Here is an 18118-nt window from a genome sequence, read left to right as displayed (position 1 = left end):
AGAAAGAAAGAAAGAAAGAAAGAAAGAAAGAAAGAAAGAAAGAAAGAAAGAAAGAAAGAAAGAAAGAAAGAAATTGATAATGGACAGAAAAAACAGATTGGTATGTTTCTTTCACTCCATTTTTGTTTTTTCAAGATAAATCGGTTCATTTCTAAAGTTCAGATCTGGTCAACACTTCCACTTTTCCAGTGTTTTTATTTTTTTCATATTTGAAGTGCTTTATTTGAAAAAAAAAAAAATCCAAATTTGGACTCTGTTTACTAGTTAGATGTCTTGTGAAGGCAGTTTGTTGCCCTGGATCTTTTTTAGGCATATGGGAGTAGAGTGGGGTGAATGCAACTGGATGCCACACTGCTCAGAGTTTTATTTATTGAAAAGTAAAACCCACGTGTAATTTGTCATCCTTTTCACAACTATCCACTACTCTGTGTTGGTCTGCTTTATAAAATCCTTATAAAAGCACCGAAGTTTGTAGTTTTAAAGTAACAAAATGTACAAATGTTTACGGGGAAGAGGAAGGACGTTAAATCAGCTAACTATTTTAGCTAACAGCTGAACATTCTCACTTCACAAACAGGAAAAACAGTTGAATGACATTGCTGCCATTAAAGACACATCTGTTTTTTCACTGAAGTAAAGGGGAAAATAGTGGACTCAGAAACAAAAATGCCGTATTATGCAAAGGTGTGCGCCGTTAAATTAGAGAACTTGCAGACCTCAACATGCTGTTTTCACCAGGCTGAGTGACATAAAATATAACGCACAATAGAGAGCTGTAAGCTTAAACAATGGAAAGAACTATAAAAGTCCTTCAAGAAGGTAAATCAACATGGATGTTGTAAAAGGTGGTGGTTGTTCTCAGGCAGCTGGCTCTAAATTACAAAGCAATTCCAAACAAAATGGGAGAGAAGGAGAAAAGGATTATGGAAGACACAAACGCATCAGGAGAGTAAACTCAACAGGAGTGAGTCTGGGAAACGTGCGAAACGAGAAAGATAACTGGACAGAAACCGGAGTCAAGAAAAGCAGCTTATTTTCCCAGTGTTTGTTTTAAACAAGCACTCACTAGAGACTATAACCTGAGAGGGGACCAAACCTCAATACAGTAGAAACTTTATGGTGGAAAATTGGAAAACAAAAATGAACCAAGGCAGAGCTTCATCCTGCTTTACCGGAATGTTGGAACATGGTGGATGGAGACCATTATTTTATTAAAGCAATTCAAGGTTCAGAAAAGAAAAAGAAAAAAAAAACAGAAAGAGACTGAAGTGCTCATTTGGGATGTTATTTTAGTTCACGATGTCTTGAGTGATTACATTTTTTTTTATCCATCTGAAGGAAAGATGAGTAAGGAAGAGGTTTGGGTCCACTGTAAGCAAAAGAAGTTTGATGTTTTTCTCACAATCCTGACTTTACCATTAAAAAAAAAATAAAAATCACTTAAAATTGACATGTTCTTTCAGAAAGTGAGTTGTTCACTTATCTTGTGCTTATCTTTGGTAAAAGTCAGAATTCTGAGAAAAAAAAGCCAGAATTTTACTCTTTTTTTCAGCGGAAGATATGTCTTACATTTATCTGTTAAAATAAATAACTTTGTACCACATCTGTGATTTTCTTGACTTTGTTGCGCAGTAATGCTGACCAAACATTATCTATTAACAGGTAGGCTTTTGCCAAAGGTTGAAAAATAAATGTATCCATTTTTGTCAAGAGTGACTCACAAAAATTGCTCCCAGGTGTTTATTTCCACTAAAATCTGATTTCTGAGAAAAGAAAAACAGATAATGCTATCTCAGCCTTTTTTATAGTGGCCGGAACATTCTTCATCAGCTATTAGCTGAAATATAGTGAAGTTTGTTTTTTTCAGGTTTGTTTTATAAAATAAAATGCATTATTACATTTGATTTATTTCTTTACTTAGCTGCACAATAAAGTCGGCCAAACATTTTCTATTAGATTTTTTTTCCCCAGTAATTGAACAGAGAACGTCGCTCCTTAAAAAAATGCATGGATTGAGGTAAACAAAGTTCTTTTATTTCAGATGAAGCTCCACCTGTAGAAGCTGCAATGGAGTATTAGTGCCATACTAAGGAAAAAATATAAAAAATAAAATCATGAGAAGACAGTCATAAAATTATGAGAATAAATTCATGTGGGAGTTGTCATAATATTACAAGAATAAAGTTGTAATAATATGACAACAAAGTCAAGATATTATGAGAATAAAGTCGTGCTATTATCAGAATAAAGTTTTTTTTTTACTTTCTCAGTGTGGTCCTAATATTACATTTTAAGAAACAGTGACAGCGTCACCTTGAGACGATGTATCACAAAATATTTTTATTTGGATTTTCATTGTTATTATTAGAATTTTTATGCCTATTTTTCCAGATTGTCCTCGTTTCACAGCGCTCGGCTCTCACACACTCAATACCTGCTAACCCCGGCAGGTAGCACCAGGGATGTGCCATTACGAGGCCGGTGTTGTATAGTTTACTCTCGGAATAGTGGAGCTTCTGTTTGGCCACCTTTGCCCCTGAATCCATCTGTCATAATGCCTCTCATCAGCGAGGACTTTCCGCGCTGCCCTCACGAGCTCCTGCAGGCGAAACGCGCTGCATAAAGATGAGCCGCTGCTTCTGCTGAAGAGATGCGACGCCACGACAGAAACCTGCTTTAATATCTCCCGTCAGTTATTACCACCACCAGACGCAGGAATGGGAATATTCCAGCGAGACAAACCAAGCAATGCAAATTATTTTACATTTCATTTCTTTTTTTTTGTATTTCAAACAGGTTTTTAAAAGCAGTAGGACAAGAAAAAACAAAGTAATTAGCTTACCACTACTTTTCTGTTTGAGACGAGGTGAACATAAACTCATCTCAATCTAATATCACTGATCGACTCAATAATTAATTATCAAAAATTTGTAATTAGAACCATGTTATGGTACCCATATGACTGTTCAGAATACTGTGCTAAAGAACCAAGAAATAACTTGTACTACATAAACCAAATGATTACAACCTGCATCTTCGAAGAAGACAAGAAATTTACAGACCCATAATAACAATAATGACAATTGTAAATAACAACCGGTCATAGAGCATCAGAATAATTACCAACTCCTTGGCAATGCACACTATATGTGTTACATAACAACAAATGATAAATAAAAGTTCCTGCTTTACGTCGTTGAATCAAAAGCAGAAAGCAAACCCAGGTCTGCTGTACGCCACGGCCAAACACGTGAAATGATAAATGTCAGAGGGGGTAAGCGGCTATTCGTCCTCTGTATTGTCTTCCTTTGTCTCCGCCTGCTCCTCTGCATCTGTGGGGTTCCAGGAAAAGCAGGCCTGACAGAACAGTTGTTGTTTTCTAGGTCATCCCTTCCTGCATGGCAGACCATCAAGGCCACCCACGTACCTGGCCGCTGCGCCGGGGATATGATGTCTTAAGAAGCTTTGTTCTCCTGCAGATTCAGACAGACAAGGACTTTGTGTTCTGTCGGTGAGAAAAAGCTTCAGCTGGGGAACCTGGAATGTGTTTTCGGGCTGTGAGCCCTTCGCAGGCGCGAGGCGGGCTCGTGGCGTTGACACGGCAACACGGACAGGTCCGGTATTAAATAACAATGGAAAAAATAAATAAGAGGGTGGAGGTTTGAGACGTAGTGATCAGTTACTGTATTTACAGGGTGGGTGATATGGACTTAAGGTTTTATCACAATACTTTACTTTTATCATGAGAACAATAAAATGAGGATGGGAACTATTTATTGCTTCTTTTTTAGGTAACCTCAGGCAATCACAGCTCTGCAAACACAAATGCTGCTCTTTTAAAAAATAAAAAAATCGTAATGCATTTCTTTAGGTCACCAGTCACATAAAGAAGTGAGATTTGTATCACAGTAACTGCATTAGATCATATTTTGAAATTTATTCATACTTATTGATGTTCTCAATAAAAATCAGCAAAACTGTGGAAAAAAATAGTAAAGTTAAAAATCAAAACAGTATGGACAGTTTTGCAAGATTTTAAGCGGCATTAATTGAAATTTAGCGTGACAACGATAAATCAAATTTATCACGATGATAAGCGATACAATAAATACAAACTCCTAACTGTATAGTTTAAAATAAACATGATCTCCATATCTCTCAGATTTAAAAGTTAGACATCTAAATATGATATGATTTAAATCCAAAATCAACAATAAGGAACTAAAGAACAACAGCATCCACTTTCAGCAATTAATGTGCTTAAAAAAAAAACCAAATAGATATATAAACTGGATGTAACCCTTTTTTGTTTCTTTTAACATTTATTTCACTAGCATAAAACCCACTCATATGAAAATCCTCTTCTCCAGTGGAGTCTTGACCACAAGGCAACTTGACGGCGGAAATCGAGAGATTTTGTACTAGCCAGCCCTGATTCATGATACATCAGTCTTTTTAAAACAACCAGTGAACGCACCATAGATGAGCAATGACAGGTTTACACTCTTTAGTGTTGAAGCTGTTACTGAGAACAGAAGACTCTGATTATATTCAATAAATTAGAATTGAAAAGTATCTTTTAAAAATCACCTTTAAGCAGATAAACACTTTTCACTAAGCCCACATTTCTGTTTATAAAAACAGGTTTTTTTCTCCATTGGTTTGATGTAATATTTCATTTTAAATGTCATGTTTTCATTAACTGAAGGCAAAATGGATTATAATTAATAAAAATAGAGGTGTTAAAAGATACACATGTCTGTGTAATTAATTTATATAATGTGTTTCAGTTAATCATAAAGTTTCTAAAATAAATTAATTTTTCAATAATATTCTAATTTATCGAATGAGTTGGTATTTGAAATACAGTAAAAAGAAGAACAAAACCTACAAGCTTATAGGAAGGAAACAAATTTGTACAAAGGCACATCAAATGTTCATACAGACTGCCACAACAGGAAGTCAGACATCACAAAGTGTGGTGGACTACAGCTTGGTTTAGGTTTTCTGATAAATCCATCAAAAAAAAATATGGCTGTTGAGGAAGATGCTGGATTAAAAAAAAAATCTCTAGCAGTTCTGCTAAGACTCTAATCTGTCTGTAAGAAAGCTAACTGGAGTTTTCATTGTTAGTTCTGTAAAATCTTTAATTTGTTTTGAATTAGATGATACTTCCTGTTTAGCTGCGGAGCTGTGTAACACCAACTGCTCGCTCTCCCACATTCGGTTTTATGTTGGACCCCTCTGCCGTTTATTTCAAATATACAACATCCACAATTATCCACTACTTTGTGCTGGCTTACCCCACTAAGTACTGATAAAATACATAGATGTCTGTGGTTGTAATGTGAAAAAAAAGAACGTCAAGGTATTTGCTAAAAATACCAGTGCAACAGCACTGAAACATACGAAAACTTGATTAAGATGCAGAAAACATAAGTATCTAACCAGCTGCTTTATTAATTCAACAAGAGAAGAAATTGATGCGCAACTCTGACACCATGTAACATAACAGAGCCCTCTTTTTACTCTGTAGAAATACAAAAAAAAACCCGCCTAACGCTGCCTCTGACTACAATCACCAAAGCACGACATAATAAAATAAATGAGAAAAATATTACAAATCCCCATGAAGCCAAAAGACTCCAGTCTGACGGATTTGCTCTGATAACACGGCGATTAGACTGAGAGAACAAGAGTGATAGAAGAAAACCTGTGAGAGAAAGAATAAGGCAGACTAATGAACAGAGTAACGGGAGATAAAGAGCAAAGCAGAGAGGATTGAATTAAGAGCGTATGGAGACACGGCGGGAATTATGTGTGTGTGTGTGTGTGTGGAGAAGTGGTGGGAGGTAGTGTCTGTGTTGGGCTTTGTGTTTATGTTTGTTATTTACAGTAATATCAGCGATTTGACCTGGTTTCTGTCTATTACGCGAGGCTCAAGCCCTTCAGGATCCCAGACTTAATTGCTTTTATTACCCTTACAATTCTCTCGTATTTGTTGTTCCTCAGTCATCCACCCACAGAGCCTGGCAAAAACTTTCACCACATAAAACCACATGTCTGAAGACATAAAAATCCCGTTGATGCTGTCACACCGTTTCCTAGCTTGTCATTTGTACTGACATATTGAAAAATGTGTCACGCAGGTCTAAATGTCAGAAAATTAAGTGGATTCTGTGGAACATCAAATCCTGTTTGAAACGTGTCATTAAAATACGTCTAGCTTCTGATGCTCTCCGTGTGCGTTGGGCTCAAAGGTGTGAAATTAAACGTGTTCAACTGCATGAGGCGTGTTGTTTTTTTCTGTGACATCACCATCATGTCATACTTTTTTTCCCCACATTTAAAACCGTCTCAAAATGAAATTGCAATGCTCCCTGAGTGCATCCAAGTAGTTCAGTTTATATCCTGGAAGTAAGTGACGCTTCATCAGCGCAGACAAAACATTTGCATAATGTTGAATGAGATTGGTTATTGTAGTGATTTAACATTTGAACTACTGCCTGTAAGAGTTGCACTGATGTATAGAATTCATGACATGTGAAATGCAATAATAACAGAGCTATTTTTTCAAATTTTTGCTAAATCTAAGAACGTCTAACTTCTCCTAAATTCATCTTTCCATATAAATTCTAAAGCTCTAGTTTACCAGGCTATTTTGTAAACATTCAGTTGAAGAAAGTTCGACATCTGAGTGTGTTTGAGTGTAAAGGATAAAGCTGAGTGTGTTTGAGTATTGGTTATTGACTTAACAATTCTTCAAGTAGACAGACATTTTTATTTGTGCTCTTTGCCACCCGTGATGCAGTTCAGTATATTAGATTCATTCTGTACCCAGAACGCATCGCTGTATCTACACATGTGTGCTTTCTGACCAAAGTCCTACTTAATTAGGTAAAATCATCAACAGAGTTAACATTACTCAACAACTAAAAAACAGAAAAAAACTAGTGAATGGTTTGTTCCAAAGAGTCACTTCCTAAAGTGCAACCGTACAGGTATGTGTGCAATATCAAATTACATCCTGTTGAGGGCGATATTTTATGCTGGAACACGTGTAGGTGTTGCAACATGGTTAAATTGAGCGCTCTAGCATTAGTGGAGCTAATATGCATGATTAGTACTTTAGAGTTAGCACAACTAACTCCTCAGGTAGTGTTGCCTATCACTGAAATCATTACAGGGTCAAATCTATAGGAAGGTGCTGCTGGGGCATTGTTTGGCATTATTATATTAAACTTAAGATGACGAAGTATAAAAAACAAAACATGTCCTAAATAAGCCTTAAAATTACTCACATACATGCATTCTCTTTCCTAGTTAAGTGGTAATTATACATTTTTATGGCATCTTTGTTAAGAAGTGGCTAATTGTTTTGCATTTTGAACCAAATCATAACTCGCCATACTACCTCAGAGCCGCAAACTGTTTCTGACAAAAGCAAATAATACGAAGCAAAAGTTTTTCCAAAAATGTGAAGACACATCAAACAAAATGGAGGAGATGATCAGAAAGATAAACAGCGGTGAAGAGACGCTGGATTACGAACAACGGTAAATATGAACAGACCATCTGAGTGTGTGTTTGGATGAGTGTATGAGGATAAAGCGGGTAAGTCTCTGTCAAACACAAGCCCTCTGTGAACTGTTGTGTTCATTTTGACACAGACCTGCCTGTCTCGCCGTCTTATCTCTGCTGAGTTTAAGTGCTCCTGTGAAGATCAACGAACTGGGAATAAGGAACCGATCGTGCGCTCCCTAAAGCCGTCAGATATCGCTCCTGACAGCCAAAAAAAAATAAAAAATAAGTGTCCTCCATTTGAAAAGAAAAATAAAAAATTTTTCTTAAATCAGCCCACTGAAACAAGCTCCAGCTGACTTCATCTGTCATCATTTATATGTGTAAGCCAAACTTAATTAAACCGCAACCCAGCAGACCTTCCGTTGCACAAAACAACACCTCAGAATCGATATGCATTTACACGGCCTGAGCGCGCCTACCCGATGCACACGCACCGACACATTTACAAAGGCACACATCGTCAGGCACCAATCAGACACACACATACTTAGAGCATTGACTGAAGCTCCCTGTTAGCCATTTTCTCCACCGGCTGGTTGGGCAATGTGAAGGGTTGCAGCATGCAGTCTGTCCTCACCAAACCGCTGCTATCCATCTACAGGTTAATGAGGCACACCCAGTTTAATTTGCGTCCTTACAGTGTTAAGCAGCGGCGTAGAAACAATTATGCACTCTTGATAACAAAATGTCACTGGAAATCACACAAGTCTGCTCCTTTGCGTATCCAAAATACGCACAAAAAAACCTCAGATCTAAGAGTTAAAATATGGCTAATATAGATGTTGGAACTTTAACTTGCTATGAGCCTTGACAACCTTGACATCTTAGCTGGGTTGCGTCTGTCACTCACTGGAAGGTGCAGGATTTCTTTGATTACCTGAAACCTATTCCTCGGGTTTCAAAGAGCTTTTCTTCTCAATCACAGGTTGTCAGAAGGTAAGGGGGAGGGGGGGGGGAATATTTAGGAGGCGACTGCAAACTTTTTCCTTCCCGCTACTTTAGTCAAACTTTTTGTTCTCGCAAAATGCTGTGCTGTGTTGGAGGTAAAAGGCATTTGCATAATGCCTACATTGTGACCTTTTTGGGTTGATATGTAGTACAATAAATAGCTTCCTTACACTCTACCTTCTTTTTGACCCGTTGAGCTAACAGAGGAGGAAGAAGGGTCATTAAGGAGCTGGGAACATAACGCAGCATTTCAGGCAAAAGGTGACAAGAGAATTGTTAAAGTTACTTCTACTGTGACTCTCAATGTTCAAGTTTCTGCAACCTGGACATTAAGCAGCAGTGTACACACTTTTGAGACCATAATAAATCATTTCTGAATGTTTTCCACCTTTTCTGTGACGTTCATCTTGAAAAATGCCACGGAAACAAAAACTAATCTTTATTGGGTAAATGTATATTTTAAAAAAAGTCTGGAATGTACTGTTTGTACAAGTGTGCACTCTTTCAGCATTCAGTCTTCTTTAAATGGAGTCAATCAGCATCTCATATCTTGACTTCACAATGTTTTCCCATTCTACCTCACAAAGATTCTCCAAATCAATCAGATTGTCCACTGCCAATTTCACTCTGATTTTTTTTTCTAGTTCTGCTTTAAGCTCAATAATTTAAAAAGAACCTTAATTTTCTTCTGGCGAAGCCATTCTTTTGCTGATTTGGATGAATGCTTGGGCTCACCATAATGATGAAAAATTAAAACCCTCTTCAGATTCAGCTCTCTAGCAGGAACATCTCAAAACTGACTGATATTTAGAACTGTTCGTAGTATGGCTATGCAATAAAACAAAAACGATATCTATCACGTGATTAATGTCAATAGAAAAAAAGTCCAATAGATATGCATTTGCCGATCCATAACCCAATGCCAATCTGGGGGATGAAGGTGGAGGAAAGGCTTTAGACGCTAAGAGGCCAGCTAAGAAAGGTGGGTGGCATCAACTAACTTAGTCATTCTTTGGTTAGCTAGCAATAACTTGTTGTACAACATGCGCAGAAGCAGGTTCATGTTTCCCCCAGCATACGTACTTCACTCCTCTGAGGTCCGTCCAGACTCAATGTCGGTCGGACACGTCCCGAACAAAGGCCAATTTTTACAACAGCAGGTCCGTACTCGCTGCCGCATAGACTCGCACATGAAACTGTTTGGTAAGAAACTTTTATGACACTGAGGTGAAAATGTTGAGATTTAAAGCAACTAGTCACATGAAAGCCTAGCGTGACTTCCGTGCTCTGCTGCACCGGTGAAGAAGAAACGGGTCTTGGCGCCCAACTAGCTCATCAAACTCACTAATTTCCATTCTGATTGTGGGAAATTAAGGAATTTGTCAAGACGTATGTAGGCAATCAGTGCGGTTAAATATGAAATCTCAACCACCTGCGGACAGTGTGCGGTCCGTAAAATACACACAGTGCGCCAGAGTATGTGGAAGCAGTTTCATGTTTTGCCACCGTGTCCCATCACTGCTTAAAGATATAAAAAAGTAAACAGCGTGGAGTAAACAGACAAATTAAATACAGCAGCTCAAAGGAAATTGTATATAAAAGAGGAAAGGTCAAACTCATCTATAATTATTGATATCGAGTAATATAAAGTCCTTGTATTGTGATACTTAAGTGACATGCAGGTCTTCTTTGTGCCAAACACAACTTTACAACAATAGCCCAAAAGTTATAGCTTATCCTAGTCTGGGTATTTTCTTTGGAAGAAAAAGACTTTTGTCTCGCAGCCGTACTCCTTAGTCCAGACATTTGGAGAACAGAGAAGAATGTTACCACATGAAAAACAAAATCAGCGCTACAGCTCCTACAGGGTTACTGTCAACCTTTTGTTTGACACATAAAGTTGAGAGACATCTGATTTTGTTAACAAATAGCAATAAATCATGTAATCTTTTAATTATCAGTTAAGTTCAAAAATATCTCCTCTATCAAGCAACCTCCTTTTCATGCTAAATGGCTTTGACCTTGAATTGATGAATCAATGCAAAGTTTACACAAATGTGTTTCTATGTGCTTGGAAAGAAAACTGGTGTCTGCCAGTAAAAGCAGGATTAGTGCATTTCTCGTAAAACACTGTAAACAGACATACAGTATTAGTGGCAAAATATTAAACAGCAGGAGTCAGACATCATCACAGACATGTTTTTTAAACAAATATAGCAGAAGCTAATCGAAATGCTAACATGGCACATGTCTGATTAGACATGGATTGGTTATCGGCATAAAGGTATGCCAAGGTTATAGAAAGCTATGGTTTCTGAAATACCATCATACCATTCCTACAGTTTAATAATCAATTTAATAAGATGCCACAGCATGTGTTTAATTTTTTTTCTAGCTGTATGGAGCTCACAGTAACAAGGCTAGTCACGTTCTCTAACTGTCACTACAAACTGCCGGTCAGATGGCTGAAAATGCCTGTTTTACAAAAAAGATAATGCTAGCCATAAAAAATAGTTAAAAAACATGGATGCCGATGATGTAGAAACTTAACAAGCTTCACTTATCACTCTTATTAAAGTAACCTTGGTTTAAACCTACAGCTTGCTAGCTGCTAGCTGAAATTCTGTTGAGCAGTGGACTGCAGCCTAGCTACCCAGGCAGAAGCCAAGTCCAGTTGATTTGTGTAGCACATTTCAGCAACAAGGCAGTTAAAATACGGTCACCAATTATGAAAACCATAAACATTACATTTTATCAAATACCATCATCAAAATCATCAAGCATCAAATATATTGATAAATATTCCAGTCAACTCTAAACAGGTGGGTTTTTAGCCTTCATTTAAAGGAACTCTGTGTTTCAGCAGTTTTGCAGTTTTCTAGAAATTTGTTCCACATTACAGTAGCATAAAAACTGAAAACTGCTTCTCAAATTAATCAAAAAAACTAATTAGCTAATTTCAAATCAGTATCTGTTGCTCTGTAAAGAGCACAAATACAAAGAGGGATACTAGTCTATACAACAAACACTTCACTACTGTACTACTACTAAATTTAGCACATTTATCTAAATTTAGCTGCAAAACCAAGTCCAAGCGTTTTAAAGGACGAGCATGGACTTAAAGTTTCATGCTGCGCCCACATTCTGCTTGTACAACCAAATCTGAAGTGAAACAGGTGTGTGTTGTTTTCACCTGCAGTGTGAACGCAGTGTATCCCTGACTCTAACACCACACTCCTCTGCACTTCATCAACTCTGTGAAGTATTTATTTCACCCGCAAACACTACATTCAGCTCTAGTCTCAAATCTTTGAGACTAGAGCAAAAAATACCTTCACACAATGCAGCCAAAGACCAAAATGAGCCGGCAGACGAGATACATAGAAAAGGTCAGGACTTTAAGAATGGCTTCATTCTAACTTCTTCTTTAAAAAGAGGGGAATGGTCAAATTTAGCTCTGACTTGAAGTCTTTGTACAAAGCACACAGAAGCATGTCAATATTCCAGATGACATTACCTTTAACACCACCCCAAGCCAGGGAATTTTTCAACGTGTGTGTGTGTGTGTGTGTGTGTGTGTGTGTGTACGCTTAGTAGTTGTGGTGCAAGTCCAAATTTCTAACATTTATTCTGACGGCGGAGTGTAAAAGCAAATCATCTACAGCGAATGTTACACACAGACCTCTGTGTGAGTTTGGGAGTGCCAGGAGAACAGAACAAATGAGATTTTCTCCCCTTCTCTCTTTTTTTTTTTTTTTCCAAGGGTACATGCAGCACCTTCAGAGCTATTCCACTGAGAATGTAAAGTTACAGGGCAACACTGAAAGCAAATGCTAATGACTATCACACAGACACCCTCTGAACTCAGCATGGAAGCTTGCCAAGGACTACGACTGCAGCCAGAGTAGCGTCACAGCAAGTAAACTCACAAAAACACAGAGCGGGAGAAGCTAAGAGAGATCAAGATGCGCACGCACACACACACGCACACACACACACACACACATGTACGCACACTACTCCAAGAGAAAATGGATCTCTATGTCCTGCTGGCTTTCAGACAGACAAATTGTCTGTCTGAAGATAATAGAGCCTCAGAAGTGAGGATGAGGAGTCGCCTGGAAATTCATCTGTTCAAGAAAAAAAAAAAAGAGGAAGCAGAAGAATGAAAGAGAGGGGTGCATGAAAAAAGAAAGAAATAGGAGAGCGTAAAAGAAGACATCTCAACAAAGTAATAGAGATAGGACTGACTGAGACAGAGAGGGGGCACGTTAATTAGGGAGTGGGTTGATAACAAATGTATTAGCGGGCCTCTGAAGGAAGGCAGGGGGGAGGGCAGAGAGGGAAAGAGGGGTGAGGGAGATAGGAAAAGGTTAACAGGAAGAGGAAAGAGAGGGGGAGACACCACCGAAAACAGACAGAGAGAGAGAGAGGGAGAGAGAGACGGGATGATTATGAATTAGTTGATAAAGAGGTAATAAACGTCCTGGAGGCGAACAGGAGTGACAGAGGACACGGAGGCGCAATGAAGGAGAAAATGAGGACCGGGAGCCTTTTGATAATAAACTTTGAATGAAAAGTTATTACCACACTTATTTATTAACTTTGATGGGTACACACTTCACTTGTGACGCCGTGAGGGCAAAGCTGATCTTCTCCCCGTGGAGAAATAAGCAAAGGAGGGGCCATCTGAAATGCTAAGCTGACATTTAATGCTAAACAGAAAGAGAGGTTTGGGGGGTGTTAGCTGTATGCTATCACAGTGAAAAATAATAAAATATAAATAAACAGCCACCTGTCAATATAACAAACAGATACCCACATCTCGTTAAATATATTAAAATGAATATATCTTTTTGTTTTTAACATCACAAAAAACTTTTACTAGTCTTTGATTATGTAATCACTGAAAGAGATAATAAAGATTCACCAATCAGTCATTTCAGTTTACTAAACAGGTTTAGTAGTCTTTACTAAAACTGATTAGCTCACACAAATTTCTTCCTAGCAGCATAAAATTACTATTTTAAGTTAACCTTACATAGCCATATAATGCAAGTAACCAATATATCATTATGTAGAGCAACTTATAATACTTTGCTCATACAATGACAAGTGGTAGGACCGCTAAATAAGAGTAACTGCACTCATTCAAGCTAATTAGCTAGCTAAATTAGCTAAATTAAGCTAGCCAATTCATCTTTGAATAGTTCTCGCAACTTTACTTCAAAAACATCCTTATCCATCTCTGCTTATCAAGATAATTACACTATTTTAGTAGAATAGTACAGTCGGCAAATTTAATTTAACTAGACAGCATTTTTTTTTACAAAGTGTTGTCAGTCGATTTAAAAATTAGATTTATCACGATCGAGCGCTGTGATTAATCACAATTAATCACTATGCTTCATTTTGTAAGGTTGAAAAGTAAAAATACATGTTTTTAAAAAAAAAAAAACAATGTTTCATTTTCTCAAACAAAACATCTCAGTTTTCCAGGGTTTCATATTCATGAAAGTTTAAAAAAGGTGACTTTGTTAAAAACGCTAATTTAGAAATGCTAACTATAAACTGGTTGTGCTTTTCGGCTGAAGGACAATTAACCGCTGCAATACATAAGTTACATACCACTTTGGTGTTATCAAAACTTCCATGGCGGCGTTTACCATCCCTCCCATCCGTCCATTATCTTATTTAAAGTGAAATTTCCCGCCGTCCTCCCCAGTTTGACTCTCATCGCTCATCTTTTCACTCGCGTTTGCGACTCTTCACTTTTCACTGCGTTGCTGATCGCAGTTCCAGACCGTGGAACGCCCTTCTTTGAATATGGTAACCCTCCGCGGGAAAGAGGTAATCGGGTCAAAATAGGTGATAAGATTAACCCGCATCACGTAATATTAACGCGTTAAACATTTTAGAGCAATCATCCCATCCGTTAATGTTGACAGCCCTATTTTTAACAAACATTAAAAATGAATGATTAGTAAAAAGTTTACCGGTAATTAAAATTAATATCTGGGGTAAGAGTACATTCTTAGGATTTATCTGACTATTATCCGACTGAAAAACATAACAGGCTCTTAGTGGATGAATTCAGACAAAAAGTACCGTCAACCTGTTAATATATTTTTCAGCATTTGAATGCCAATCCAAGAAAAAATTGGTAGCGTAATTTCTACACAATTTATCGGTGCCTCAAATAAGTTTAGCTTTTCCTTCCTACATTTCAAACACAACACAAAACTAATCCCTATTTAAACACAATGAAAAGGAGAAAATCTTTCTATCCCATTTTTAGGAATATAGGAAATGTCATACTTTAATAATTTAAGGCATTTCTCAAAAATTACGTCTCAATATTTATCTTTCTACACATCCCCAAGTGGAAAGCGTTTACAATCAATCCCTTTGGTGCTTCCCATCTGTGAAAGCCCAAGGGACTCGCACGCACGCACACACACATACACGCCGCTCCAAGAGGAACCGGATCCACTACCTCGGGGAAAAATATGGAGCATGTTACAAATCAAGTACCGGTAATCACATTGACTGATTACCTTATGCATTGACATATGAGGTTCTGTTTCAGATTTTTTACTTCCAATATTTGTATTGGATTTTGTACACAAAACGTACTCACCCCACTCATCCCAGAACAGAAAGCTACCGTAGAAAAATACAGGAGGGCCAGTAAAAACTAACTTTCAGTTTGGACAAACCCACATCTAACCAGAATCCACTGGCCGATTATCAGCAGGGGGCTTTAGAGAAGTAGAGCTTCAGATAGTATTCCCTGAATGTATCATTAATTTTAATGTAATCAGTAGCAAGCCCTTAGTCTGAATTAATATTAATTATACACTGTCTCTGCTTTAAACCCTTCTAATTGATTGGCTAAGAGTTTGCCAGATTTATCAACATGTGCATAAAACACACCCTTTTCAAACACATGAGCTGAAAGCAGATCAACTCGTGTGTTTCATGTCACAAGTTTTACCATTTGGACCCTTCCTACCTACAGTTTGACCCTGTACACAACCCATTTCACTCTCATACGTTTAAACCTTGGCAAGGTTTTCTTTGTAGATAAGTATTTTTCACAAATATCAAATAGGATTTAATTAATATGTATATTATTTTCTGAAAACCTTGTATTATGAAATTTTCATTTAGATATCTGCCTCTTGGACTTTACAACAAAGTATGAAGAGAAGGTAGCTACAGCATAGTGTATTATTTCCTTACAGTATAAGAAGATGTAGAAAATTACTTTTTTGGGTTGTCAAAGTGGGTTCAAAACGGCTTCAGGTAGTTAAAAAAACACTGACACAATTCGTACAAAACAACTAAAATTGAAAATAGTGGAAGGGTGAACTCGCCAACATCAGTACTGACAATCTATTTATTTATTTTGTTGATGAAGTCGTGTGTTTATGGTCCAGGTTTAGAAATAAAATCTTATCAATTCCAAATCAAATCAAAGTTATTGTCAATTGTCCCATACGTTCAAGAACGTTCAAGAGGAAGAATTAAAATTATGTTTCTCCCTAACCCACAGTAACTGCTACAACATAAAAGACAATCACAAGGACAATAAATACTAAAATTAATTTAAAAACATGGATGATAAGGAGTTTATAGAAAAATCTTTATAAAATAGCTAATGTTCAGCATTCGTATCGACTCTAGAATGAAGAAGTTTCTTAGTTTCTTAGTCTGGTGGTACCGGTACAAACACTTTGTTACCTCCTCCCTGATGGAAGGAGTTTAAAGATTGATTATTGTTTCAATCTTTAAACTGAAGATTTAAGTTTAAATTAAACGTAAATGCGTAGCTGAAGATTGTTTGATACACACCACATCACCACCTGATTGCCCTCATTTATGTAGTTTGTCTCGTTGTGGTTGACAAGGCCCACCACGGCAGCAGGAGCCACAGGGGACTGAGCACACATCCTTGTGGAACCCCTGAGCTCAATAATACAGTGCTGGATGTGGATGTGTTTTCCATGTAGCTTCGTAGTTTTGACTCATTTCTAATATCTGCCAGGATTTTTCTTTCAAGTCATCCATTGTAACACATTAACTCAAAAAACTCTGAAAACTCAGAAACTTCAAGCTACACATTTAGTATTTGCATAGAGATACAAAACTCATCGTACCTATTGTTAATAAAACAGCTACGTTAGCTCTTACGTAACATTCAACTAACACAATGCTACCTAAATCTACATTTATTTTTATAATAAATGCTTACGTGTAATGGTTTGACTTTTTTTATGACATACAGTGAAGCACAGCAGGTTTCATGTCAAAAATCCAATACATTGTAATTTGTCTTAGGTATCTTCTTGTGTGCCTGCCAAAAGGCCTTTTGTGTTTGTGTATTAACTCCACAGACCAATTACAAACACTCCTCTCCTCTGTCATCTTTTAGCTCTCTCCATGCTCCTCTGTCTCGCTGCCTCCTTCCACCCCGATGTAAATAATGTAATTTGTCACAGACAGGCCTCCGTGTAGGAGATGACCTTTTCGAAACCTCGCAGTAAATTGGCCTCCACTAGCAGAGCCACGTCATTAGCCCTCTCCTGCCTCAGTCCTGCTCTCACTTCCTCCATCTCCCCCCAACCCGCTTTGCAGATTCACTTTTATTACTTCTGTTTAATTCAAAATTCAATGTTTAATCTACTGCCTAGTGAGGCTAAACCGCCATCTCTTTTCCTTTTTCTCAGTCTCTAACATGTGCTGCTGTCTCATACACACACACACACACAAACACATGTGCACGCACGCACGCACGCACGCACGCACGCACACACACACACACACACACACACACACACACAAAAAGGGAATCATAAAGCCCTGCTGGGAGTGCTTTAAGCTTTTGTCAGTCCATTGTGACTAAGCTGTGAACAGTAGGAGTGGTTCCTAAGTGTTCTCCAATCTATATATGTGTTATGAATTAATGCTTAGCGAAACAAGGTCAAGTAATACAACACACATGCGGTTTTAACCTAAACTGATCCACTATTCAGAAAATTAGCAATTAGCTACAGACGAGTAAATGAGTTAGCTAACATTTGCAGGGATATTTCCATCGCTTCACCTTTACCTCACTTTGTTATTTCATCCCCATTGTGACAAAGTGACATTAATGTTTGATTTATTTGATTTATTAAAAACAAATTGCATGTACAAAACTATTCACGCCCTTCAGCATGACATGTAATAAAGAGCTGACATGCTTGGTTGTAGTCTACATGTATTCAATTCAGTTGATTGAACATGATTTGGGAACAGAAAGGACTCATCTGTATGTCAGGTCTGGCAGTTGACAAAGCATGTCAGAGAAGAAACTCAGAGGTAAGGTCAAGTGAATTGTCTGTAGACTCCTCAGATCAGATTGTATCAAAGCAGAAAGATGGGAAGGGATGGAAGAAAAACAACTGCATAAATATTCTGGAAAGCCAAATAACGGTGATCTGCGTTATGCTGAATTATTGTGTGGAGGTGTTGACTGAGGTGTCGCATACATGGGACAACGCGGTGACCAAAGTTTAATATAGTAATATGACATTCAGGA

The 18118-nt window shown here is 37.6% G+C and overlaps 1 protein-coding gene across 3 annotated transcripts in view; it reads right to left on the bottom strand.

Moving 5' to 3' along the window:
* aff2 (AF4/FMR2 family, member 2) overlaps positions 1-18118 on the bottom strand; it is a 167044-nt gene that overhangs the window by 129508 nt on the left and 19418 nt on the right. Inside the window, exon 1 of one of the 3 annotated variants that reach the window (XM_016679804.1) lies at positions 14161-14502. The exons of the other annotated variants lie outside the window; for them this stretch is intronic. Within the exon in view, the coding sequence (XP_016535290.1) occupies positions 14161-14210 (50 nt within the window). The 5' untranslated portion in view covers positions 14211-14502. Of the gene's footprint in view, positions 1-14160; positions 14503-18118 lie in introns of those variants that run through there. 3 annotated transcript variants of the gene reach the window in all.

Source organism: Poecilia formosa, unplaced genomic scaffold, assembly GCF_000485575.1.
Source record: "Poecilia formosa unplaced genomic scaffold, Poecilia_formosa-5.1.2 Scaffold221, whole genome shotgun sequence".
NCBI classification, from domain to species: Eukaryota; Metazoa; Chordata; class Actinopteri; order Cyprinodontiformes; family Poeciliidae; genus Poecilia; species Poecilia formosa.
The sequence above is the reverse complement of the archived record's forward strand: the minus strand, read 5'-3'. Positions and strand labels throughout refer to the sequence as shown.